Source organism: Oryza glaberrima, chromosome 2 (assembly GCF_000147395.1).
Source record: "Oryza glaberrima chromosome 2, OglaRS2, whole genome shotgun sequence".
Taxonomy (NCBI): Eukaryota; Viridiplantae; Streptophyta; class Magnoliopsida; order Poales; family Poaceae; genus Oryza; species Oryza glaberrima.
This window is the reverse complement of record NC_068327.1, coordinates 33514084-33540356: the sequence shown is the minus strand read 5'-3', so window position 1 is coordinate 33540356 and position 26273 is coordinate 33514084. Positions and strand designations below refer to the sequence as shown.

Sequence of the window (26273 nt, the reverse complement as noted above, 5' to 3'; positions counted from 1 at the left end):
GCCACGCAACTTTCCCTGGATCGAAAGCGATGGGCCGTTGGATTGGGCCCCAGCGCGAAGCGGACGGCGATCGCGGACCGCGTGGGCTTTTTGCCTTCCTGGGCTTTCTGCCCACGTGTCCGGCCCAATTAATTTCGTGAACCTTTGATACCCTCTCTTCTCTCCTTCTGGAGAAGCAAACCCTCGCGCCGCCGCCGCCGCCGCCGCCGCCGCCATGGACGCCGGCGAGACCTCCACCTCGGACTCGCTGGTACTTGCCACGGGCGCCGCGCAGGGACCAAAGAGGAAGCCGCCCCCGAAGCGCTTCGTCCACACGCCCATCCCGCCCTCCATCCTCTCCGACCCAACCCTCGCCGCCGCCGCCACCGGCCTCCTCCCGGCGGCGTACAACTTCGAGCTCCCCAAGACGGCGCACCGCATCCGCTCCTCCGGCGCCCGCCGCGCCGCGCTGCAGCTTCCGGAGGGTTTGCTCCTCTTCTCCCTCCCGCTTTCCCACCTCCTCGCGCCCTTCCTCGAGCCGGACCCCTCCAACGACGTCCTCATCCTCGCCGATCCCACCTACGGCGCGTGCTGCCTCGCCGACCGCCCCGCCAAGGCGCTCGCCGCCGACGTGCTCGTCCACTACGGCCATTCCTGCCTCGTCCCCGTCACCTCCTCCCTCCTCCCCGTGCTCTACGTCTTCGTCGAGATCCGTGTCGACGCCCAACGCCTCGCCGACGCTGTCCGCGCCGCCTTCCCGGACCCCGCCGATGCGCCCCGCCTCGCCATCGCCGGCACCGTGCAGTTCATTTCGGCAGTTCACGCGGCGCGTGAGATCCTCAGTCACGATGGTTACCAGGGCATCGTCGTGCCACAGGCAAAGCCGCTGTCCGCCGGTGAGGTTCTTGGGTGCACAGCACCTGCCCTGAAAAGGTCCGAGGGGGTCGGAGCGGTGGTGTTCGTCGCAGACGGGAGATTCCACCTCGAGGCATTCATGATTGCCAATCCCGGGGTCAAGGCCTACCGCTTTGATCCATTCCTGGGTGTGCTTGTGCTGGAGGAGTATGACCATGTCGGGATGAAGCAAGCGAGGAAGGAGGCGGTGCTGGCAGCAAGGAAGGCCAAGAGTTGGGGAGTTATACTAGGCACCCTTGGGCGGCAGGGAAGCGTAAAAGTTCTCGACAGGGTGGTGGAGCATTTGGAGGAGAAAGGGCTGGAACACACAGTAGTGCTCATGTCGGAGCTGTCCCCGGCAAGGATGGAGCTGTTTGGGGATTCGGTGGATGCGTGGGTGCAGATTGCATGCCCACGTTTGTCGATTGACTGGGGTGAAGGATTCAAGAAGCCAATGCTGACGACATTCGAGTTTGATGTTGCACTGGGCTATGTTCCTGGATGGTGGGAGAAGGGGAGTAGGGAATGTGGCAGTGGAGATGCCACCGGTTGTTGTTCAGGATCAGGAACTTCCACAGATTGTGGTTGCAGCAATGGTGGTTGTGCTGACAAGGACTTTGGGGGGGAGTACCCAATGGATTACTATTCTCAGGATGGAGGTGATTGGAACAGCTGCTACATGAAGAAGAAGCCCTCTACTGGAGAGAGAAAGCTGCGAGTTCGGATTGGTAATTATTCAAATTCATAGTAGTTTACATGTGGCCTTTTTGTCTGTCCTTTTTCCCCTGTATACTGGGGCGAAATGCTTGTGTAACTCTTACATTCTGAATTTTTCAATATTACCGGCATATCTATATGTTTTGTCAATCATTTTAAATCAACAAGGAAATCCTTGTTATGTTAGTGGGTGTTATAATTCTCTGCTTAATTGCAACATGGTGATTTTTTTTTTCAATGTGAAATGTCCTTAGCATAAAGGCAGAATCAATTCTTTTTTTTTTCAGAACTATTATAGAACTTCAGGATATATTCTTTGATGACCAAGATTGGAGTGATTTTTTTTTTACGATAGAGCATACCTTAATGCAAGAAAGTTATCTATTGAATTTGTTAATTTATTGCACTTGGTAATTTACTATAGACTAGAGAGATAAGAAAGGACTATTAGTTAAGCTCTGAATAATACACCTGAACTATGTGGATTTGGACATAGTGAGCATCTTTCTTGTGACAATCGGTAGTGCAAGAGTTATCCACTGGTGGCTATCTACTGTGTTTGTAAACTCCTGCCATCATGGTCAATGTGTATGGTTTGGTCAAAATCGCACTCGTCAGTTAATTTGATTGATACTCCATAGCAACTATTGCATGGTAATGTGCTATTCACCTTTTTTTTTTTGGCTGCCATTTGTTAGATTTTGACGTGATTTATGTTTACCATTATGTGAGCAGGCAGCAAAGTTCAAGTTGAGGATAAGCAACAAAGCTAATATCGTTGAAACGAGATATCAAGAGCAGCTTCATGTTTCTTCAGAAGTTTTGACACCAGAGTTGAATAGTATTTTTGATCTTAGCACTGCCGTTACGAGTGCTGTGAAATCTGTATCTGTACACAGATGTAAACTACTCGATCCTGCGCCACACTGTAATGCTGTGATGTTGTCTTCCCATAAAGGTGAAATGATTCTAAGTTTATGGAGCACAATTTTGCATTCTCGATTTTGCCTACTGAATCTTGATTATCTTATTGCCGGCTCTACTGTTTTAGATAAATCCTAGGATTTGAACTTGAGATATAAAAGGGAACAACGTCCATGGCTCTACTAGGCGTACATAATCATGTAATGTGAATCGTCTAGACGTCAACCTTTGGCTAGTGTTGTTGTGCTGTTCTTCCTCGGTCCTAACATTTGAATCTGGACACTATAGAGCTCCATCGTTTGGCCGGTATATTTGTAAACAAAAAATAATTTGTTAATAAATTTTTTATATACATGTTCTTAGCGATTTAAAAGCAAAGACTGAAAAATAAACTTCGTGTGGCTGATAAGCATAAGCATAAACTCTAAATTTAAGGTTGAAAATTTAAATTGTAGCTGATAAGTATAAGCATAAGCGAAAAACTGATGTGTACAAAAATATAACGGTGGGAGTAGGTCTAATGGTAATAGTGCAGAACTTCTACTGTAGAAAACATGACAAAGAGGCGCTTATTCAACAAAATCACGGCAATGTTCTAACAGCAATCATCCCCAAAGATCCAAACAGCACATATATTATTATAGCAGAGTGGTGTCACAGTTCAAAGTGCTTCTAAGCGAAACGAGCAGAATAATTCAATTTCCAAGGCTGGTAGATCTGGATTACAATTTGGCGTGACACAGCTCAGAAGCACAGCCAAAAGCAGATGAACCATCATCGGTTCATTTATCAGTTGCCAGAACACACCGCAGGCAGCCGCCTTCATGCAGCAGGTCAAACGCCTTGTTGATGTCAGTCAGGTTCATGCTGTGAGTAACGTACTCGTCCACCTTGATTTCCTGTGCGGATTACATGAGAATTCTGGTCAGATGAATCACTACAGATTGACGAAACTTCTGCAGGTTTAGAGTTTAGACTCTGATGATTTGTTACCTTGTTCAAGTACTTCTCAACGAGCCATGGAACTTGGCTTCGGCTCTTGAAACCGCCGAAAGCTGTTCCCTTCCAGACACGGCCAGTGACGAGCTGGAATGGTCGTGTAGAGATTTCTTGCCCAGAAGCAGCTACACCAACGATGACAGAGGTTCCCCAGCCCTACAGTAATACCCGCAGAAATTTAACAGTTGAAAGCGAAAATATTTTACTTTGTGATGGGTGGAAAACAGTATGATTGATCTATAAATGGAAATATAAAAACAGATACGCTGTATTTCAAATAAAAGCAGTTTATCCAAATGACAATGCAACACAGTTAAGATATGATTCAGATCAAATGTCATTAATTCATTTAGAAATAGACATTACCACACCAAATGATTCAACTCAATTTATTAATTCTTTTGAAGTTTGTCATTAATTTGTACCAGGCGACAAAATTCACAAAGATGTCAGAATAAAAGCTGCAGCCGTAGCTTACCTTGTGGCAGCACTCCAATGCAGACCTCATAACAGAAACATTTCCAATGCATTCAAAGCTGTAGTCCACACCACCGTCTGTAAGGTCAACTATGACCTGTTGGATTGGTTTGTCATGGTCCTTTGGGTTCACAAATTCTGTAACCCCAAAGTTCTTTGCTGCAAACAATAACAGCAGAAAAAGAGTTGGAAAATAAGCTATGTTTGATTTGCAGACAATTTTTATGAAATAACTCATGCAATGTAATACATTCTTTATCATTCAATAACACATACAAAGCATCCAATTTGTAAGAACACATTTGTGGTGCATATGGGCGGAAATAAACAAATAATAATAAGTTTGATCTCTGGACCTGATGCCGAAAAGCAATGTGATGATTAATAAGAGCAAGGTGCATGCAAGCAAAAGAGGATAAATGGTAATAACAAGTTAACAATGGATCACAGATCAAAATCTTCCTATCACAACTCAGACAAATACAATGGTGGCAAATTCAGGAATTGTTGATGGTGCTTCACTGCCTTTGCAAGTCAAAAACGAATTACTATAAAGGGATAGTAAGCCTTTGGAATTTATTCTAGTATTTGTTGATAATCAAACAATACGTAGATTTGCACTTTCAGGTTCGATTCAAGATAGAAAGGTCTATTAGCAAGTTGCACCACCAGACATGGATTGCCTGCTTTCACCAGATATACTTAAGAGAGTGGAATATGCCCTTTACTCTACCAACCAAAAGGTGCAATAAACAGAAAAATGGAAATTATGAAACATACCGACATCAAACTTTTTGCTATCAATGTCGATGCCAATAATCCGAGAAGCACCAGCTGATTTTGCCCCCTCAGCAACCTAAAATGAAAATCTTAGATGTCAAAGCTCTCTTTCCAGACTAACATGTTAAATGTGCATGGACATATTTTGACTTACTGCAAGTCCAACTGTGCCAAGTCCAAAAATAGCAACGATGGAACCTGCTTCAACCTTTGCGGTATTCCATACTGCTCCGAGGCCTAACAATAGTAATTTGTGAGATACACATACGAATATATCATAATTATCTAGAAGAGAATAACAAGAATGTGCGAGGCAATGGTATGTAATATTGTATCCAGTGTACCAAAAGAAAAGTAAGAATTGGAAATTTGGAGGTATCATTGACACAGATATAGTGAGGCTTTCCATATTTATGAAATATGGTAAAAAAAATCAAGCACAATGCATTCAAACAACCCAACGAGCTCTGCATGTAAGGTTTGTAAAGCTACAAAATGATAGTAGGTACAAAAGGAACTATAATTGGTGAATAAAAGTTTGGCCTCCAATGAAGAACCTACCAGTAGAAACACCGCAGCCAAGCAGGCAAACTTTGTCTAGAGGTGCCTGTGGGTTTATCTTTGCGACACTGACATCGTGCACAACAGTATACTGGCTGAATGTAGATGTTCCCATGAAATGATAAATGGGTTTTCCATTTATTGAGAAACGGCTCTTGCGATCATTCATCATGACACCGACCCCTGTGGCAGCACGAACTTTGCCACAGAGGTTGGTCTTTCCACTCTTGCAAAACTTGCATTCTCTGCATTCTGCTTGGTAACAAGGAATGACATGGTCCCCAGGCTGCACCTCAGTTACTCCTTCCCCAACACTTTCAACAATTCTATAAACATAAACAGAAGAAACATATCGATGCTCAATTATCTTAGCTGTGCATGATCATATATGTAATTAGCACATCTATATGCTTACCCAGCAGCTTCATGACCAAGAATGCAAGGAAATAGACCCTCAGGATCCTGCATGCAACGTAAATCACTTGATAAGGGCCTGTTTGGTTGGTATATAATAATGTTGCCAACATTTGCCACAAGGTACAGTAATCTACTGGCGGTAGAATATTGTATTATACTAGTAGAACTCAAGTCAACGGTTTAGATGCTACTACTGACGAGAATACTGATGGTCTACTGCCTGCCAGTAGAGACCACTGTAGAAATACTCAACACTTCCAGGTTTCTGCCAGTAATTTTGATTTCCTACAGATGATTGCCATCAATCTACACCCATTTTGCAGTCAAGGAAAATAAAAATATAGGACGAACTCATGCAACGCTAGCTAGAAGCCTAGAAGAAACCCAGAGTCCTCTAGTACAAAATTGTTTAATCTTCCCATTCATAATAATCTGAAGAAACACCTAAATCCTTGAAACAATAACATAACGATGTTACTTGACAATTTAATACTAATCCACTAATTAAACAAAAAAATGAATCGGGTTCCATCCAGTGCGGTCACCAACTACCATCACCAGATACGTGGTTGGAAAGAGTATACTACCCTACTACCAGTGTAAATGGCGAGTTCGAGAAATCTAGATTTCGAAGAAACACGGCGAGTAAGAGTCGGTGGGACAGAGAGAGAGAAACCTTGCCGCTCCAGGTGTAGTGGTCGGTGTGGCAGAGCGCGGTGAAGAGGATCTTGACACGGACCTCGCCGGCCTGCGGCGGCGCCACCTGCACGTCCTCGATCGTCATCGGCTTGTTGGCCTCCCATGCCACCGCCGCTGCACCCACCACCACACCGGGGATCCCCCACTCCAGATCAAACCAAGAACACTCCAAGAAACAGCAACCATACATCCAACTCTAGCACACTAGCAAATCTACCACCACGAATCCACGATACTAAGAGAGGGGAACCAAGAGGTTACCTTTGCAGGTGATGACCTGGCCCTGGGTCGAGGAAGCCATTTTCACCCCCCCTCCTTGCACGCTCGGTGGTAGATGCGATGGAGAAGAGAAGGGAAGAGGATGTGATTGCGAGGTGAGAGGAGAGGATAGGGAGGGGGAGAAGAGCAGCCGAGAAGGGGAGAGGAGGTGGGCGTGGGTTTTGGTTGGGTTAATTGGGCCGGGTCCACTTTGGATATTGGAATATTGCATTTCCAAATTATTAGGGCTAGCCAGCTTGGCAGATCAGCATGTGATGCTCGTTTTGTTCCTAGGCCCTGTTTAGATCCCACCCTAAAATTTTTCACCATGTTTGAATATCTGTATGGAATATTAAATATAGGCTAAAAAAATAACTAATTGCACAGATTGCGACTAATTTGCGAGACGAATCTTTTAAGCCTAATTGCTCCATGATTTGATAATGTGGTGCTACAGTAAACATTTGCTAATAACGGATTAATTAGGCTTAAAAAATGTCTCGCAGTTTACTGACAAATTCTGTAATTAATTTTTTTTTATTAGTGCCTGAACACCCCATACGACACCCTATATAATACCCGATGTGACACAAAAAACTTTACACCCCTGGATTTAAACACCCCCTTAACCATGTAGTAGTAGCAGGGCTGTTTGGCAGAGCTCCAACTCCTAAATTTAGTTCTAGGAGTCGGGTCTAGAATGTAGTTGTGAAGCAGCCTAAATCCAGCTCCACCTCTCTAGTTCATTTTGTAAGAGAGTTCCACCCAACTTCGCTCTCATTTTAGGTGGAGTTGAAACTGTTTGGCTGAGCTTCAGCTCCAGGAGAGGTGAGTTGTGCCAAACAAGCCCGCAGTAGTAACAAATTTAAGCTTTTCAGCATGTATAAATATTAATCAATTTGTTCTTAATAATCTAGTTGATGTGATATTTTTAGGATCTCATCCCAAAACCACTGAAGAACTAACTGTTAGTGCCCAAGAGAAATGAATAATTCACATCCTCTGAAGTTGTAACTGTAAGTCTGTAGTCAGTCAGTCCTGAGCTGCTTCAACCTTTCAATTCAAGATCTTGAGAAGTCACTGACGAACAATGTGAACTTAAAATTCTTGTACAGAAACATTCCGTAATTTATACACAGATTATCCAGTTGCGTTGCTAATTACACTGGTACAACAGAACGCTATGAATGTGTCATGAAATCATGATCCACTGATTAGAGCACACACAATGGCACATCGACAGTTTCAGACAACTGGTAGGCAGCTACTCCGTTTTGTCATCAGAGTTGATCTGCTGCGCCAGCAACAGCAGCCCGATTGATGCGAAAACAGAGAGGGCAGTAGATGTGTAGCCAAGAACAAGCAGTGAGACCTTGAGTGACTGCATTGGATGGAAGAGCATAGCAGGGGTTAGCAGGATGCAGAAATCACATGGAACTTACTACACAATCTTCAGGTGTTTATGATGCTTTGTTACCTTGGCCATCTGCAACGCGTTGCCGTTTGCGTACTGCATTGAGCCGTCTGGAATGTTTTGTATACCACGTGCTAGTTGCCATGAGAGAAATCTGTTTTACAAGAAGAATTTGAGATGCTGTAAGTCTTGAATTCACCTCCAAATATATATGGTAGATGTACTGAACCTCAGGAGACATATGATAAACCAGCTACTGCCTCCATCTTTTTATATTTGACGACATCATCTAATTAAAAATGGAGGGAGTATTTGACTATTCGAGTGCAGCACTTTCTTCAGAGAGAACCAATAAAGAATTAACTTAGTATGGAATGGGTATGTCTGAACTATTAAATATGACCATCCATCTGTTGGTATAAACTAACAGCCCCCAGGGTGTTTGACGCTGGGAAAACAAATCTGTCAGCATGGAACCGTATCACTGACATCAGATTTGTCCCCCCTAGTAAGTATCATAGGGTGAATTCTTTAACATATATGCATGGGCAAGCGTTGACGATATCAAATCCACAGACCTGTGGATGATATTTCACAGTTTCAATAGAAGGAATGCCAAGTGAGTCAGCTCTTACCCGAAAACAAGTCCAACTGCAGCTCCAATATTTGCCTTTTCTGCTGTCAACTCAAACTCAAGTTCTAAAAACTGGCAAAGTAGGGGAATGAGAACTATATCATTCAGAATAATTCCCTTAACCATTATTTAACTGCAGAGAGGCTCTTACCTTCAATTTCCTTTTTACTTTCATAGCCTCTACTTCAGATTGAACTACTGGACGTTTTGATAGCAGCTTACCGGTTTTGCTCATTGTTTCAGCAATCTACAGAGATATAACAAAAAGAAGTGTTACATTTGCACACATACCTATGTGGTCATACCTTTTGACAATTCAGTAAATCAATGCAGAGGGGATTTTCCGATAGTGACTACAGAGTTGTAACGTAATTTAGCGATGAGAGAACCATGACACAATGAATTTCACAGGTTTTCTTCTGCCTCCATAGGTAGGATTTTTGCCATTAATTCACCCACATTACAGATGTTTCCATCGAACTGGAACCAGTTTTACCTACATATCGAACTGGAACCAGTTTTACCTACATGCTCAATGGAAGCAACATTCCTACTGCCCTGAATCGCAACATACTAACCTCTACATGATTTATGTTTGAACATATGATCAAATGATTAGTGACCAATAAGCAAATGTACCGAAACAAATTCAACAAAACAACAGCATGGATAGAATGTGGATAGGGTCAGTGCCTAAACCTTCTTCAGCTCTCCCTTGCCGTATTGTCCCATGGACGTAAACCTCCTTCCAGCTGACATCAGCCGCTTGCCAAATGCTACACTATGTAATGCAAACAGCAAGGGACACATCCTTCAATCAAGAAACTATGCTACATAAAACACAACTGTTGAAGAAATATGAATCCAATCCATGCCTGATTTGGCACTGCCGGTCAAGTAGGGTTCCATTGAAGGAAGTTGCTTGACAAGGTTGTTTGATGTCGATGTGTCAGCCATCTCCCATGCCTTTGCAAGGTTGAGCAGCAGATCACCTACCTCTTGGCCACACTATCTCTCCACAGAGAAAAACGAAAACTTCTTGATACAAAGAATAGGCCTTCATAGATCTAATAATCATCGAGTTCTTGCTTGAAAAGGACATCGAATTCATTAGTACCTACGGACCTACCTCGTCAAGAACAGGCCCATTGGAGAGATCAAATGCCGCATCATTGAGCTTCAACAAACAACGACATAAACCTTTGTTAACCCAAAATAGAATTTCTCGTGTTCACAAGTTACACTTTAAACTTTGTATCACTGCATCATTGCTGCTATTCGAGAGTGCTAAGTTTGAAATAAAAAAGTAGCCAAATCGTATCACTAGAAAACATAGGCATGAATTCAACGGAGATAGGGCAATCGCTGCTTACATCGAGGCGAAGGTCGCGGGGAAGCTGGGACAGGAATTTGGGCGGGAGAACCAAGCAATCCTACAAAGAGAAAACGCCCGCGAATTCAAAACTTTCGAATCCAAACATAGATTTGGGCCACTAGAGTGCTCACCGCGAGTTCTTGCAAGAGGGGAAGGACAGGCTCCTCGTCGGGGTTGTCACCGCCGGTAGAAGAGGAGGTAACCGGCTTTGGGGAGTCGGAGGAGACGGCGAATACAGGGGGTGGGTATCTACATCGCCGGAGATGGAAGCGGGAGGGGCGGAAGGAGGAGGAGGTGGAGGAGGCGGCGGCGGCGGCGGCGAGGAGTGGGCGGCGGAGGACGGCCGTGGCCATTCGAAAACGCTCTGCTTTTTTTTCACCTCTTTTTTTCCCCTCAATTTTCGTTCTAATTTTACATGTTGAGATTTTTGTTTTGGAAACCGAAACATCTGGGCTTGGAGTGGTGGAAGGGCCCACGCTATCTCTTTGCTTCCAATGGAATTTGTCCAAAATCAAATTTCTCATCTTTTTTTCTAAAATGAACCAAAGTACTGACAGAAACACGTGTATAGTCTGTACTGTACATCATGCCACCATGATGTGCAAAATTGCAAACAAAATCGGGTTTTCATTTTGAGTGCATCAAAGCCATACAAAGCATGCAGCGATCAGCCATGTAATTTCGCTGAAAAATTCTGTAGAATTTATCTGAAGTAATAGTACATTTCAAGCAGTTTGACTGGTCGAGTCTCTTGTGTTCAAAATACAATAAAATCTTATTTATCTGGAGTAATACATAGCATTTCCCAGTGTAAATGTACATCACAAAACGTAGGGAATTTCGATATGAACTGCAATACAGTTTCGCCATTACAAATTTGCAAGGCCAGTTCCCCGCAAAAAAATAAAAATAAAAAAATAAAAATTGCAAGGCCAGTTTAAACATGAACACCACCATGATCCATCACTCTATGACAATTAATTTACACCCACAGAGTCATCAGCAGATAATCACATCCAGTTAAGCTCTTCACTGAAAGTCTGAAACCATCCATGGCCTAAACTACAGAGCACTACGCATGCAGCAGCAGAGTGATCTCTCTCTCTCTAGGATTCAGGCCTCAGGATGCCATTGACGACGGAGAGGCCCACCACGACGCCGAGCGCCTCGGTGGCGGCGACCGCCCCGGCCTGCACGAGCCCGTCTCCGGCGAGCTCCGCGCCGGCCACCAGCTGCACCCCTTCCCCGGCGACCTCCGCTGCCTCCTTCTCCGCTGCCTTCACCGCCTCCCCACCCACCTCCGCGGCCTCCACCGCCGCCTCCTCCACCTCCCGCACCGCCTCCGCCGCCGCCTCCTCCGCCCGCTCCAGCTTCTTCCTGATGCCGAAGAGCCCGATGCCAGCGGCGTTGGCGGGGGAGGGGGACGCCACCGTCGGCGCCGCACCCGCCGCCGCGGACAGGAGCAGGAGCGCCGCGGAGCGCCGGTCGAACCGCACGGCGGAGGCGGCCACGCGGCGGCGGCGGGTGGTGGTGGTGGATGGCGCGGCGCGGAGGACGAGGTTGGAGGCGGTGGTGGAGACGGCCATGGTGGTGGGTGGCGTTTTGCTCAGCTCAGCTCGGCTCGTCTGCTCGGAGCCTCGGACTCGGAGTGGTGAGTGGCGCGGAGGGAGGCGTCAAGTGTGGCCGAAGATGTGGTGGACCGGGAAGACGGTTGCCCCGGAGCCAATCGTTTGGTGACATGTGGCATGATTATTCTCATTTCTTTTTTTTTCTTTTTCCAAAAATCTTGAGATTTGGAGTATATTGATTTGTTCTGTCCAAGTGTCAATGATTGAAGGCCAACCTTAGCCCACGTTCCGACTTCCAAATTGGCCACACTTCTGTCAAGGTTATGGCCCAACATATATTACCTCTGATTTTTTTGAAGGATTTAGACTGTTGACTCATAAAATAACATTTGGTCATTTAACTCATTAAAAGTTAATAAAAATATGCTAAATTATAAATTATACCTAATTTTTTTAACGATAAAACATAAAAAAATGATAAATGATAGTAAGACGAATGATAAAATACTATGTCAAATTTCAATGACGCCATCTGTTAAAACAGAACGGAGTATATATGGATCTTTTTTATGGCTGAATGCATGGCCCAGTATTAAGATTTTCGTGAACTGAAAAGGTTACATTTTTCGTAAATGTGTTCAGGGATATCAATTAGAACCAATGCAATTTCTGCTGGAGTTCAGATAATCAAACAGATAAAACAGACTGAAAAAATGCAGCTCCAAGAGAATGGAACTGACTGATAACCCCAGCAGACTAAAACTGTTCAATGTTCAGTCAAGCTTCTATCAGATAAACGACTGATAGAAACTAATAAATTTCCCATGCATACAAAAGATACATCTGATTCGTTTAAAAAAAAAAAGATACATCTGCTGTAACTCAGAACAATACATTCTTCCTGTGCCTGCTCTTGCCGTCTTGCGATGCGCTCAAACAAGTAATCGCTGCATCCATGGTTGCCTGAAAATCGCATCTGAAGGCAGCATTGCATTGTATTGCAAGTTTCTCCTGTGCATGTGAAGTAAATCTATTACTCTTTGATTATTTCTTTCCAAGGGCGAGGTTGACCCGGATCTCCCTGCCTTCTAGTTCCTGCAAAATACGTTGTCGTTCAGTTAACTTTGTAAGGATGTCAACAACCATCTTAATAAAACTTGATTTAAGGCTTTTCTTCAGATACATGAGAAGACAGGTTAAGCAAATCTCCTTTTCAAGCCTAGGACTGCATTCAAGGTTCATTCCAAGAATTCTTTTGCGAAGTTATTAGTGATGTGAACCACTTAACCTCTACACATTTAACTGGAATTCATCCATCCGTTTATTTGGCATTTGGAAGCTTAACAAATCTACTCTCACTGTCATGCCAAGCTAAGCAAGCTTTTGGGTGTAGAGTATCAAGGAGGAAAGAAAACGGTGGAATGAAGGTGCATTTACCGTTCCATTGAGCGAGGAAAGAGCTTCATCCATCTCCTCCTTGGTGGAGTAGCAGACGAAGCCGTAGCCACGGGACCGGCCGGTCTCGCCGTCGTAGAGCACCCGGGCGCCGACCACGTTGCCGCACTTCTGGAACATCTCCGTCAGCATCTCCGAGGTGACCGTCCACGACAGGTTGCCGACGAACAGCTTGTGCTCAGTCTCCGGGTACAGCGGCAGCTTCGGCTTGGGCTTGTCCGCGAAGTTCACCCTCATCGTGCGCCCACTGTACAGCTGAAACGAATCGAATCGAATCCTTCAGGAACAGAACTGAATAATTGATCGATTGAGGATGGTTGGATTGATCATGAGAGATTGAGAGTGCTCACGCTGCCGTCGAGGTTCTTGATCACTTGCTCGCAGTCTTCGATGGTGCTCATCGTCACGAACGCGAAGCCTCGGCTCCTCCCTGTCGCCCGATCGTACAACACCTGAAGTCAAATTGCAGATGTTGAGATAAAGTTTAATTTGTCTAATATATTGATATGCAAAGCTTTTGCATGTTCGTGAAAATAAAAGAGATAAAGTTTAATCTGCCGATGTAGGTTCTGGTGCATGTCTCAAAAATAAGCAATTAGTCTGATGAGCCATGATCATTTACTTACGTGTCAGGTGCTCGGGTATGTATCTTACTCTTACGCTAGGAACAGACATAGAACGGTGCTTGTGTTTGTTAATTAGCATTGAGTTGGATTGTTGGCTTGTTGCTGCAACAAAATTTCAATTTCTCTGAACCCCAACATTGGGAATTACTATTGAGTTCATGTCGGTAACAAAAACAAAAACAAACAAATAAATAAACACCATTTTTTTTCGTTCACCAACTGAGGAACGAATTAAGCACAAGCAAGCATGTGTCTACTGCATATAAGTTCACTTAAGCATTTAATCAAGCAGAAGACGGTGACGGTGTACGATACCTCCACCATCTCCGGGGTGGCGTAGTCCTGCACAATGCCGGCGAGCTGCGCGCTGTCGCAGTTGTACGGCAGGTTCCCGAAGTAGAGCTTGGTGGTGATGCCCGCTGCCTCCGCCTCGCCGCAGCCCGAGCTGCCCTCCAGGACGCCGCCCTGCTCCTCCTCCTGCACAGCTGCTCCGTCTTCCTCTTGCAACTGCTCCTCTTCGACCTCCTCCTCCTGTTGCTCCTCCACAGCCGTGGCCGCGGCCTCCTCCTGCGAGACCATCGCCGTCGCCGCGCGCATGCGCATCCTCCCCACCGGCACGGCGACGGGCTTGGCGGCGACGTGGTCGGAGACCGCGAGCAGGAGGCGTCGCTGGTGGTGGTGGTGGTGGTGCGCGCGCGCCGCGGGCGGGCGGGGGAACAGGGGCGCGTGCTGGAGCTGGAGCTGGAGCTGCATGATCATGGCGGAGTCCGGGAGCTTGGGGCGCGCGAGGCGTAGCGCGGCGGGAGAGGTGGAGAGGCAGCTGGAGTTGGCCATGGCGATGGCGTCGTGTGTGTGATGTGGAGGGGCGCGAGGCCGGTGGGAAGAGATGGAGGACGAGAGGGGATAAGAGGTGGTTTACTATGGGCCATTGACATGTGGGCCCTTGGTTCTGCTTCTTGTTCATCACCTCCACTTATCATGCGTTTTCTGTTGAGATTTTTTTTCCCTTTTTTTCCCTTCTACTGTGTTTAGCTTAGCAAAGGATCCCTTGTTTAGATATTAAAAAGTAGGACTGGATATAGTATATAATCTTTTTTTCTGTTTTGTACTCTGTATATTGAGTAACTATTATTATCCATCTACGCCATTATTACTATATCGCACCTGTCAGTTGTTGTAACGTTGGTGCAATTTACTCTTTTTTTTAACTACTACCTCTATATTTTAATGTATGACGCCGTTAACTTTTTGTCAAACGTTTGACCATTCGTCTTATTCAAAAAATTTATGTAATTGTCATTTATTTTACCGTGACTTGATTCATCGTCAAATGTTCTTTAAGCACGATATAAATATTTTCATATTTACACAAAAAATTTGAATAAAACAAAGGATCAAACGTTGGTCAAAAAGTCAACGGTGTCATATACATTAAAATACGGATGGAGTATTTCTAATTTTATCAATTTTTACGTGTCCTAAGGCGTACATTCAAAATAATACATTCAGGAAAAAACTCACTCCATTACCATGGTGTTTTTTCTTTTTGCATAATTCAGTTTATTGAAAAGTAAGCATAAAACAGCTCGAAAACAGCAATTTTTACAAAATGAAAATAATAAGGCTGTAGTTAATCTATACCCAAATGCCGCTAGTAAACCTGCTTATTTATTTGTCCATCGAAAGAATATAGAGCTTGATTTGGACACATTTTACATAACCTTTTTTTTCCACTACAGAACTGCCTGAGCAGCATTTTATTCTGCCCTTGCTGCTTAATGTCCTGCAAGTTCTTTCTTCTTCTTCTTCTTCTTCTTTTTTTATAAAAAGAAACAGAGAATGAACATCTCTGGCAAAAATAAAAAATAAATAACTGCTAAAAAAAACCCTAAACAGATGGGCATTCGCAGCATGCAGTCTTGCGATCAGACGATCAGTACACGTGAAGCACGGGTGATGATCACCTCTCCCACTCCGCGCTGCCGCCGCCGAAGCAGGAGCTCCTCCGGCGATGCCGCCGCGGCCCACTGCTCCGGCGGCTGTTGGCCTTCTCCTTCTGCTGGTCCGGCGACAGATCCGCCTTCCACTTCTCCAGCAGCAGCTCCAGCTTCCTCTGCTCCACGGCGGAGCCCCTCGTGTCCATCGCCCCGGAGTGCTCGACGACCGCCGCCGCCGCCGGCGGCGGCTCGTCGTCGGCCTCCTCCGTCTCGCTCACCTCCACGATCCTCGCCAGCGACCCGGGCCTCCTCACCAGGAGGTCCTTCACGGAGAACGCGTCCGGGGAGTCCGGCGAGCTGCAGAGCGGCACGGCGCGCGCGTCGGTGGCGTCGAGCACCGCCACCGCCACGTTCACGATGCCCTGCGGCCGCAGCGACCGCGGCCGCCGGAGCTGCAGCGCCGCCACCTGCCGGCCGGTGGTGCCTCGCGCGGAGGACGACGCCGACCCGACGAACGTGCTGACCACGATCCGCGTGACGCCGAGGACGGCGTCACCGCCGAACCTCCGCGGCGCGCGCACCTCGACGGTGACGGCGGCCGTGTCGGACCGGAGGAAGGCTTCGTCGACGCGGAACAGGAACCGGTCGTTCCACGTCGGGTCGGCGCCGCCGGCGAGGTCGACGCCGGTGCGGAGCTTGTGGGCGGCGTCGGCCCAGGCCACGGCGTAGGCGGCGCGCACGCGGCGGCCGAGGCGGCGGTGCAGGTCCTGCGCGGAGATGACGGTGACCTCGAGCAACTGGAGGAGCGTGGAGGGCGGCGGCGACGGCGACGGCGGCGGCGACGCGGAGCAGTCGTCGCGGTGCCGGCCGCCCGCCGACATTGTGCAGATCGAACGAAGCAACGACACGAGGGAGATCAGGCTGAGACGCCGCGTGGCTTTTAAAAGGAGAGGCAAATTTGGAGGGAACCAAGTTTGGCGCGTACGAGTTGGCTCTACAGCTCGATCTTGCAGATGCTGCCTGCCTATTTGGAGCGGTTTCAATTCAGGTACGATTCGTTATTGTTTGAAATCTATGTTTGTGAGCTGTGACAATGATCCGATTTATACACCCGTAGCAATTGTCAATTTCATTTATTTCCTTTTATTTTGCACTCTTTTTCTAAATCTCAGACAGGAGTATTTTGGTGTGCTTTGAATTATTGGAATTAAACGATAGAAGAAACGGGAGGAGTTCAAACCATGCTGTTTGGCAGTACTAAGTGCTATCTGTGTATGGTGAACATATTACTGTAGCGCAAATTTAGCCTTGCACGTGACATACAAGAAACATGAGCACATGAGCAATAGAACACAAGAATGTGCGATACATGTTGGACTAGGGAAAAATGTCATGAAGGCGAGCAAACAGCTAAGCTCTGTGCCTGTGCAGAGACAGGGAGTAGCCAACTAGCCTGATGGACCATGCACAATCCCCACTTCTGAATACTGATTCTAGTATTTCACGCATCACCAAAATTGCAAACCGATGCAGCGAGTTGCACATAGACAACAGCAGCGATAAATGCGTATGAGAGCGATGATAACGGATAAAACGATCTAACATTCAAAACTCAAGGATTAACATCCAGGATGCAAAATAACAGAAAACCAGACATCGTTTGCCTCATTTAGGAACATAGAGTTACGATAAATTACGCAACAAAAAGGCACTGGTCTCCCAGCTTAGCGCAACAAGTGCAGTCTAGTTGCTAACAGCAGCCCCCTTCTTCCTTGGTGCAGCCTCAGTCCCTGGACAACATTTGCAATAATCAATTAACAAGTGCTACAGCATTTGCAATATACTTCCTCAGTTTCATAATATAAGTCATTCTAGCATTTCCCACATTTATATTGATGTTAATGAATCTAGATAGATATATATGTCTAGATTCATTAACATCAATATGAATGTGAGAAATGCTAGAATGACTTACATTGTGAAACAGATGGAGTAGTAAATAATCAGTGAACAAGTGATAGAACATAGCAAGAAGAGATATAAGCATACCCTCTCTGAAGTTACTCTTGAACCTCTTGGGCACGTGGCGAAGGTACCTCATCCTCCCAGTTCCAGTGGTCTTCCTCCTGATGGCCTTCACACTCCAGTTGTCTGTGTTTCAAATTTCGAGAAAGAATCAAAGTAGTCAGAACTACATATCAGAGGAGCTGAGCAGATTCTATCAAACTTCATCAATGAAAACAGCAAGAGACCTGCTGCATCAAGCAGCAGCAGCAGCAGTCTGCAGCCAGGAGCCGAGCAGGCTTAGGGCTTGTTTTTGGGGAGCTTCTAGCAGCTGCAGCTTCTCACAGAATCTCTAGCTCCCCCAAACAGTCCAGATTAAATGCAAACACACTATGATAATCTACCTAACCACAACTTCGTAATTGGACACAAGGGATTGGCCAAAAGATGTCAACTCGAGTAAGTTGATTGAAACAAACAAGAATCTGAAAGCACATATCCCCACACAAACTGCTTCCTTTCAATCAGAACAGATTGCAAGTCACAAAGAATCTGCCACAATTATCAACAGTAGATGTAACAAATACTTTGACAATGCAAAGTAACATATAGGAACAACAACTATGTACACCGGACAATAGTAACATAACAGAATGAAGTAATTCGATAATGACAAACACTACCAGTTAACCAGTACAGTTTTGCATTTCACGTCTTTACAAAATCTCTCGCATGTTCAGAACCTACTAGTATTATCGCAAATGCGACACAATATAAGCAAACGTATAATGATAAATCTCCTAACCCACATCAAAAAACAAAATAACTCGGACGTGATATACCACAAGCATAGCCTAGGCACAGGAACAGCGCAATCAACATGCCTGAACTGATGGGAGCGCGAAAAACTCATCAACATCGCAACAAGCTAGCAAAGAGCTAATTAAAGGAGAGGGTGGGCATGGGAAAAAAAGAGAGAGGAGGATCTCGTCTTACACTTGCGGATGCGGGCCGCGGGGTAGCCGCAGGAGGAGCAGGTGCTCTTCTGCAGGTGGAAGCTGCGGCGGCCGCAGCGCACGCAGAGCGTGTGCGTCTTGTTCCGGCGCTTCCCGAAGCTCCCCGTGCCCTTGCCCTGCGCAAAGAAGAACAAAACACAAAGCAACCAGATCAATCCCTGTCAGATCCACGCGAGGAGAGGCGCTACAAGATGCATCGATCGCCGCTCGCCGCGATTCTCCTCACCATTTTCGCCTTCTCCTTCGCTTGCCGCCGCCGCCGCCGCCGAGGGAGATGAGGAAGAAGGAGAGAGCGCAACTGCTCGAGGTTAGGTTTAGTAAGGAGGTCAAGCCCAACTAACATATAGGCCTTCGAATGAAAAAGCATGTAGGCCTTTTGGCCCACTAAGTAGATGCGGCCCATTAAGCAGACAAGGCCCACCTAGGCTATTCCCAACTTAGGCCCATGAAGCGACGAGCTCGCTCTTTCCTCTTCCGCCCTATCGCCGGCGGCGCGGCTCCAGCAAGCTCGGCGGCGTGCTCCGGCGACCAAGGAGGCCACGGAATACTGAGAGGATCAGTGGAAGTGAGGGCCGGACCTCCTTAGGGCGGAGTCGAAATTTCGTAGCAGTTGAGAATCTTCGCAGGTACTGGAGGGCGGCCATGGAGGAGCTGGAGTTGCCTCTCCCCACGGAGAAGCTCGCCGTGGATCCGGGCAGGTAGCGAGATCCGATCTTGGCTTGTTGTTGGTTGCTTGATGGGTGGTCTCATCCTTCCATGTATCTCTTGATTCGATCTTGATGTGGTAGGGAGGGAGGAAAGCGAGGTGTGGCTGTGCTCGTGGCCACCGGGAGCTTCAATCCTCCCACCTACATGCACCTGCGCATGTTTGGTAAGCCTCTAAATTTTGTTTGATTTTTTATGCCTATAAGCTTGTTTTGTCCCATGAACAGCTTGATAATTACAGCAAGAAAGTTTTTTTTTAATTATTTTTTCCCGTCTGATATGTTTCATTTAGAACTGGCAAAGGATGAATTGCAGCAGCGAGGGTATTCTGTCTTGGGTGGTTACATGTCTCCGGTGAACGATGCTTACAAGAAGAAGGTAATGTGTGGCATCACCACTGTTCTCCTTGTGGTGTAGAGGCCGGATTCTTAATCCATTATCTAAAAAATATCACCACTGTTCTCTTGATTGAGTTTAAGATTTGGAACGGATTAGGGCCTTTTATCTGCAGCCCACCGAATTTGCTTATGCGAACTAGCATGTGAAAGCTCATCTTTTGTGATGGTTGATCGATGGGAGGTAACTTTGTTTCATTCAGCTTATACGTCCTGGTGGATTCTGTAGCATTTCTTGTACAGAATGTTGTGTGTCCTTGGTGTAGGCAATGCAGAAAGGTTTCCAACGCACCTTGACTGTTCTCTCGAGAATTCGGAATGCTTTGTCCAAGGATGGTTTAGCTGATGGAGGTATCTAGCAACCAGTTTTTTTAGAAGATAACAAATTCTTTTTCAACATACTGTTGGATAATGTGAACCAGTGCATCTTTGTCTTGGATACAATCAATTATGTCCAAGTCCAACATGTACTGACATAAAAAATGACACAGGTAGTCCCAATGTAATGCTTTTATGTGGTTCCGACCTGCTCGAATCATTCAGCACCCCAGGAGTTTGGATTCCTGATCAGGTGTAAACGTCGAACTCTGGTGTCAATATAGAGAACTTATGTGCTCATTTTAACTCTTAGTGTTATATCTAGTTTCTGTGTGATTCTTATTCACAGAAGAGCTTGCTTTGATGACACCCTCTTCTGTATCTAGGTCAGGACCATATGTAAGGACTTTGGTGTTATTTGCATACGTAGAGAAGGAAAAGATGTTGAAAAAATAATATCCAGCAGTGAGATACTGAACGAATGCAGGGTAAGAATGACTAGCTTATGGAGCTTATACTACTACAGTAGATTAGTCTTCTTTTCTGATGACGTTTGCATTATCCCTTTATGGAGTATTTTCAGGATAATATTATTTCAGTTGATGAGATTGTTCCAAATCAAATAAGTTCGTCTAGAGTAAGGTATTGTTCTTTCATGCATTTGTTTGAGGTTTATCATACGGCATTCTAATATCCCCAACATCCTCTGTTGGATACTGACATGTGAGTCATGTGTTTATGCACAATCAAATTGCAGAGAATGCATAAAAAAATGCCTATCAATAAAGTATCTTGTATGTGATGAAGTCATCCAGTATATTGGAGAACACAAACTCTACAAGGAAGCTGACGGCAGTGATACAAGAAAATGACAATAAAGGGTCCAGTGCAGGCAATCTGAATATAGACCTTAATATATTCACGGTTAAATGTTAGGTGCCTGTTTTATAGCTAATAGGCAAATGTTGTACCCTGGGCATCTGTTTTGGGATATACAACTGAATTGGATGATGAGAAGCATTTGTTTTATTTACAAAAATGAAACATTTTGAAATAAAAAGAGCACCTGCTAATTGCATGTTGACTGGAAGTTGTATCATAATACAGATAGATGAGATACTTGTCAGCAGTTGTACTCCAACATGTAATGCTGGACATATTTCCTACAAAGCTTCATTGTGTCCATGTTAGTATGGTTGCTGATCACAATATTTCAGAAATAACGGCTACTTGTATGCGTATTTGACCTTGTACCTGGTTGTGCAACAGACTGTGGTTAAACTTTTACTAACATGTGTTCAGGGATATCACTTTTCGAACAAATGCAAATGCAATTTCTGCTGGATTTCTGCTAGATTAGTTAAGAGGAGCAACCATAGTATTTGCAAACATATTAGACGGACTGCAGTTCCAAGAGGATATGAACTATGGAACTGATTGATAAACAAACAATTGTAAGGTGAATAATAGAGATCAAGTTGTCTTTCCTGTTCCTCAACAATCAGTATATACATACATGGAAGGATGTATAGTATAATAGAGATCAAATCGTCTTTCCTGTTCCTCAACAATCAGTATATATACATTTTAGGATGGATAGTATGATGATCCTCATGCAGCAGCAGCAATTTTAGTTGATTTACAAAATCTTACACTAGAGTCGTAATAACAAAGAAGCACACGAAAATTTACTGACGAAATGTTGCACTTGCACAACTACTGTCTACTGCCACTAGTTGGAAGCACTCGTTGCTTCGAGCTGCCTGCCATTGCCGCCACCACCAGCATCAGCAGCAGCAGAAGAAGACAGCGCCTCCCTGCCATGTGGCTCCAGGAGCGCCTCCGGGCTGCAGCTCGCCGGCACGAGGGGCAGGATGCCGCCGGGGTTGAGAGGGAAGAGGGCGCCGAAGTAGCCCTCGGCGATGGCGGCCATGTCGCAGGTGCCGGCGACCCCGGGCATCTGGTAGATGTCGCGCGTGTAGGCGTGGAGGCTCGCGTACTCCACCAGCTTCCGCCTCGTGCACCGGAACAGCGAGTGGTAGACGAGGTCGAAGCGTACCAGCGTCGTGAAGAGGCACACGTCGGCCAGCGTCAGCGTGTCGCCGCACAGGTAGCGGGACCCCGACAGGTGATCCTCCAGCCGGTCCAGCGCGGCGAACAGCTCGCCGGCGGCGGCGTCGTACGCCTCCTGGCTCTGCGCGAACCCGCACCTGCAATTTGATCGTAGCAATGCTGCGTTAGATTCTTGCTGCAATTTTCAGGAATTGTGTTGGAATATAAAGTGAATTGCCCGACTATTCTTATCAGCTTAAGTTTTTGGTTAAACTAGTCGGTGCATATGTGGTATTAGAGCTAGAGCTCTCGAGTTCGAATACTGGAATATAGAGTGAATCGCCCATTTTTTCTCATCGGCTTAAACTTTTGAGTTAAACTTGTCGGCACATACAACTCAATAAATTGTGTGATTTTTTTGGTTGTACCTGTAGACGCCATTGTTGACGCTGGGGTAGATGAAGGAGTACCAGCGGTCGATGTCTTGGCGGAGCTCCGGCGGCCAGAGGTCGAGGCCACCGGCGCTGCCGTCGGCGGCGGCGAGGTCGCAGAGGAACTTGGCGATCTCGATGCTCTCGTTGCACACCACCTCCCGCCGCTCCGCGTCCCACAGCAAGGGCACCGACGCCCTCCCCTCGAACCCGCCGCGGCGTGCGGAAGCGTACACCTCGCGGAGCTTGCGCTTGCCGTAGAGCGCGTCGGGGCTGTCCGGCGTGAAGGACCACGCGCCGTCGTCCCCCGGGACGGCGACGGAGAGCGGGAGGCGGCGCTCGAGGCCGAGCAGCGCGCGGACGAGGAGGGCGCGGTGAGCCCAGGGGCACGGGAGGCCGACGTAGAGGTGGAGGCGCGCGCTGGGGGTCCCCACGACGGCGGGGAAGCGGGACGGGGTGCGGGTGAAGGCGCCGGTGGCCGGGTCGGAGGGGGCGAGCTGCCGCATGAGGAGGCCCCACGCGGCGGTCCAGCCATGGCGGACGGCGAGGACGAGCTGGGAGGGAGGCAGCGCGCGGCCCCACAGGAGGCGAGAGAGGGCGGTCAGCGGGTCCTGCGAGGCGGCGATGGGGCTGAGCCGGCTGCGGAGGCGGCGGGGACGGTGGGGCAAGGGAGGCGGCGGCCGCCGCAGCTGGAGGGAAGACGGCGGCGGCGGTGGCTGAGACCACATCGGCATGGTTCGGCGGTTTCGCCGGTGGAGCGGGGAGCTGCCTGCTTCGGGAGGGACGCACATTCAGTGACATTACCCCATGACTTAATGTCACCGAGAATGTCACTGAATCCCAATCCCTTGGGGACGAGTGGAGGAGGGTGGAGAGCGATGGGGCCCACGTGTCAGTGACTCAGAGGTGGTGTGTGATAGACAGATAAGGAAGTCCAATCAGGACCAGGCCCGATAAGCCACAAGCACGTACACGGCCCAAATTGTTAGCGCAACCCGTACGAGCCAATTAAAGAGAACTTGGTAGAAATTTAGACGATTCGATTCGAAAATTTGACCAAATGTAAACGTAAATTCACGCATACTACTGTTGTAAGTACTACTGATTAGCAATTTGCATCTGTATATAACCAAAAAAGACACTTTGCAGGAAAAATGGCACGCGTCATCGAAATTCCAAGACAGCTTTAAGTTTTAAACTAGGACCAAATGTCAGGCTAGGCATCCGTGCCATATCATATTGCTCAAATGTGTTTAAAGAAGCTAACGGGGCATAATCCAGCGGCACAAACATAATCCTGGGAAACTATTTTTAAGGTCGATACAAAACTAGCAGCTCTTTTAACTCTTTCAAGAAGAGAAAACGCTAATGGAACTTCCAATGGCTGCTTCGATTAGACGATCGCATTTGCTGCACTTGCAATCCTGGGCCAGAGATCAGCGCACTCCTTTCCGATAGGTCCAGTGATGGCAGAACCTGCATCATGGAAGTGCATATTTATAAGGTCAGGCTAATCGTGAAGCTATGCATTATTAGTTTTGTAGTACAAGATTTCAAGAAAGGAAATAGCTGGTCATGTATAAGTGCAACAAAATATGGCTCGATGCTTCAATAAAAAAATTCAGCATGCTTTTCGACTACATATTTGTTGTGACGTGTAGAATTATAGAATTTGCAGGATAATACCTTTCATCTCTCCCTTGGGGTTCACAATGACTCCAGCATTGTCTGCAAATGTGACACCAAAGGAACATTAGAATTGAACCATAACCCATAAACCTGTGATTAGGTAATTCTGTAGACAAAGGATCAAGAGAACAGCAGGTAACACAGAAAAGTATAGACATCCTACGAATTAAGCAATTTACAAATAATTCACATATTATTTACAAATGAAAGAGCTGTACACTTCATTCACATATTACTTATACAAATGAAAGAGCTTCACAATTCACTCGGACATTACATACAGTTGAAAGAGCAAAAGAAGACCACAAAGTTTGTAAGTTCCTTCATGAAACACATGCCTAATGATAAATGTGGCATAATGCAAGATAATAACATACTATGATGTCTATTTCAGGTCAAATTGCATTCCAGCTCTATGCTAACTAATGACAATGCAGAAACACAATCTAATTTATCCATCAGGAGGTTCTCTCTAAATTGAACAATGACACTAAAACTGAATCCTATCTTGGTAGACAGAATTACAGAAACTGAAAAAAAAAAAGTCTGGCCAACTATCATGTAACATGCTCAAAGTCGTGTGCAAATGCCTTCCACTTAGGCCTTGTTCGGTTTGGAGGGGATTGAGGGGGAATAATTCCACACCACAATAGGTGTGCAATAAATCCCCTCCAATCCCTCCCTCATGAGGATCAACCGAACAAGGCCTTAAGCAAGCAATTTCAGTTATAATTCAACAGTATATGAATTAAAAAGAAGCATGCAGCTAGTTGACTGACTAAATAACTAACACAAGATGAAGCGCCCCAAAACATGGAAACAGAAAGTACCTTCAAAGTACATGTAGACACCATCCTTTCGGCGCCACGGCTTGCGCTGCCTCACGATGACAGCTGGCATGACCTTCTTCCTCAGGTCAGGCTTCCCTTTTTTCACAGTAGCCATAACCATGTCCCCAACACAAGCAGAAGGAAGCCTGTTAAGGCGTCCCTTGATTCCCTTCACAGAAATGATGTAAAGGTTCTTTGCTCCAGTGTTGTCAGCACAGTTCACAGTGGCTGCCACTGGCAGACCCAGTGACATCCGGAACTTGTTACCAGCACTACCTCCACGCCCTGCGGTCAAAGAAAGAGCAATAGCAGCCAGGTAAGTTAGGTCCAAAACATCTAAATCATTGATGCAAAATAGTGGTCATTCAAAGGGTATATGCTTCGCCTCATTCTCATTTGATAATAACAACACAGGGAAAATTTAAAATGGTTTAGCTTGAGAAATGTGACTAGCCACACTATTTGAATAGGAAGTAGAAGAATCAATAGCAACTGAACTAGTAAAGATCTATAAAGATGCAGCTTCACAAACATCTAAAAGAATTCGTGCATAAACTTGAAGGATGTTCATTTCCGAAGGTCCTTAAAGAATTTAACACATACAGGGATCTAACAAACCTAAGTCAACAAACAGCTAAACAAAAATCTTCTCCACATCTAACTACAGATAACCAGACTAAATCATTCCTTGTAACACTAAAAGCAACACATCTCCAAATTATACAACGCATCACTGCCTTCAAAATATACAACGGGTCACCACCCTTGAAGCGACAAGCAGACTAAATCATGCTACTCGAACACTTGCACAAGATCCTAGCGACACAGCAATTGACGCATCGAACAACCGCTTCTGCATCTTAGAAACGGTAATCCACAGCAGATGTCTGCGCATCCAAATCGAAGCATCACGCCGCGCAAACTAAACTAGCATACGAGACCAGAATCGAGGATCATGTGGGAGAAGAAATCATCGGGAGGGAGCAAGAGATTTTACCTCGCTTCGACATCTTGGAAACGGAAGGGGTGACGAGCGGCGGCGGCGGCGGCGGCCGAGGGGGACGGCTTCTCTTTCTTATATAGTCGGGGTTTCTAGGGCTTTGCTGCTATTATTCACTT

At 46.2% G+C, this 26273-nt stretch overlaps 9 protein-coding genes across 9 annotated transcripts; 2 read left to right on the top strand and 7 right to left on the bottom strand.

The window, feature by feature from the left end:
* The first annotated feature begins 152 nt into the window (after positions 1-152).
* LOC127764705 (uncharacterized) lies at positions 153-3180 on the top strand. Its single transcript, XM_052289619.1, has 2 exons — positions 153-1601; positions 2326-3180. Exons 1-2 carry the CDS (start codon positions 215-217, stop codon positions 2361-2363), a joined length of 1425 nt encoding a protein of 474 aa, XP_052145579.1. The 5' UTR covers positions 153-214; the 3' UTR covers positions 2364-3180.
* Positions 3123-6872, bottom strand: LOC127764706 (alcohol dehydrogenase class-3). Its single transcript, XM_052289620.1, has 9 exons — positions 6709-6872; positions 6425-6561; positions 5747-5793; positions 5332-5657; positions 4925-5007; positions 4771-4846; positions 3992-4149; positions 3508-3669; positions 3123-3413 (listed from the first exon to the last, which is right to left on the bottom strand). The coding sequence occupies exons 1-9, from the start codon at positions 6746-6748 to the stop codon at positions 3297-3299; spliced, it is 1146 nt and encodes a 381-aa protein (XP_052145580.1). The 5' UTR covers positions 6749-6872; the 3' UTR covers positions 3123-3296.
* Positions 6873-7774: 902 nt separating this feature from the next.
* On the bottom strand, positions 7775-10538 carry LOC127761396 (uncharacterized). Its single transcript, XM_052285683.1, has 9 exons — positions 10260-10538; positions 10127-10186; positions 9883-9930; positions 9629-9761; positions 9453-9529; positions 8905-9000; positions 8755-8825; positions 8183-8273; positions 7775-8086 (listed from the first exon to the last, which is right to left on the bottom strand). The coding sequence occupies exons 1-9, from the start codon at positions 10479-10481 to the stop codon at positions 7970-7972; spliced, it is 915 nt and encodes a 304-aa protein (XP_052141643.1). The 5' UTR covers positions 10482-10538; the 3' UTR covers positions 7775-7969.
* A 1864-nt stretch (positions 10539-12402) lies between these two features.
* Positions 12403-14688, bottom strand: LOC127761049 (28 kDa ribonucleoprotein, chloroplastic). The gene is made up of 4 exons (XM_052285255.1): positions 14093-14688; positions 13502-13603; positions 13134-13406; positions 12403-12791 (listed from the first exon to the last, which is right to left on the bottom strand). Exons 1-4 carry the CDS (start codon positions 14609-14611, stop codon positions 12741-12743), a joined length of 945 nt encoding a protein of 314 aa, XP_052141215.1. The 5' UTR covers positions 14612-14688; the 3' UTR covers positions 12403-12740.
* Positions 14689-15413: 725 nt separating this feature from the next.
* On the bottom strand, positions 15414-17161 carry LOC127763557 (uncharacterized). The gene has a single exon (XM_052288293.1). The coding sequence runs from the start codon at positions 16593-16595 to the stop codon at positions 15738-15740; it is 858 nt and encodes a 285-aa protein (XP_052144253.1). The 5' UTR covers positions 16596-17161; the 3' UTR covers positions 15414-15737.
* Positions 17162-17296: 135 nt separating this feature from the next.
* Positions 17297-19152, bottom strand: LOC127763558 (60S ribosomal protein L37-3-like). Its single transcript, XM_052288294.1, has 4 exons — positions 18961-19152; positions 18715-18850; positions 17764-17865; positions 17297-17504 (listed from the first exon to the last, which is right to left on the bottom strand). Exons 1-4 carry the CDS (start codon positions 19135-19137, stop codon positions 17458-17460), a joined length of 462 nt encoding a protein of 153 aa, XP_052144254.1. The 5' UTR covers positions 19138-19152; the 3' UTR covers positions 17297-17457.
* A 12-nt stretch (positions 19153-19164) lies between these two features.
* On the top strand, positions 19165-21524 carry LOC127763554 (nicotinamide/nicotinic acid mononucleotide adenylyltransferase-like). Its single transcript, XM_052288292.1, is given in 10 exon segments — positions 19165-19234; positions 19237-19432; positions 19523-19605; positions 19732-19817; positions 19935-20018; positions 20101-20185; positions 20326-20405; positions 20539-20640; positions 20736-20794; positions 20910-21524. Coding segments are annotated over 10 exon segments (945 nt in total). The 5' UTR covers positions 19165-19179; the 3' UTR covers positions 21025-21524.
* An 88-nt stretch (positions 21525-21612) lies between these two features.
* LOC127763374 (uncharacterized) lies at positions 21613-23524 on the bottom strand. Its single transcript, XM_052288054.1, has 2 exons — positions 22633-23524; positions 21613-22362 (listed from the first exon to the last, which is right to left on the bottom strand). The coding sequence occupies exons 1-2, from the start codon at positions 23424-23426 to the stop codon at positions 21885-21887; spliced, it is 1272 nt and encodes a 423-aa protein (XP_052144014.1). The 5' UTR covers positions 23427-23524; the 3' UTR covers positions 21613-21884.
* A 280-nt stretch (positions 23525-23804) lies between these two features.
* LOC127763375 (60S ribosomal protein L23) lies at positions 23805-26250 on the bottom strand. Its single transcript, XM_052288055.1, has 4 exons — positions 26152-26250; positions 25155-25439; positions 24322-24363; positions 23805-24111 (listed from the first exon to the last, which is right to left on the bottom strand). The coding sequence occupies exons 1-4, from the start codon at positions 26162-26164 to the stop codon at positions 24029-24031; spliced, it is 423 nt and encodes a 140-aa protein (XP_052144015.1). The 5' UTR covers positions 26165-26250; the 3' UTR covers positions 23805-24028.
* Between the last annotated feature and the right edge of the window lie 23 nt (positions 26251-26273).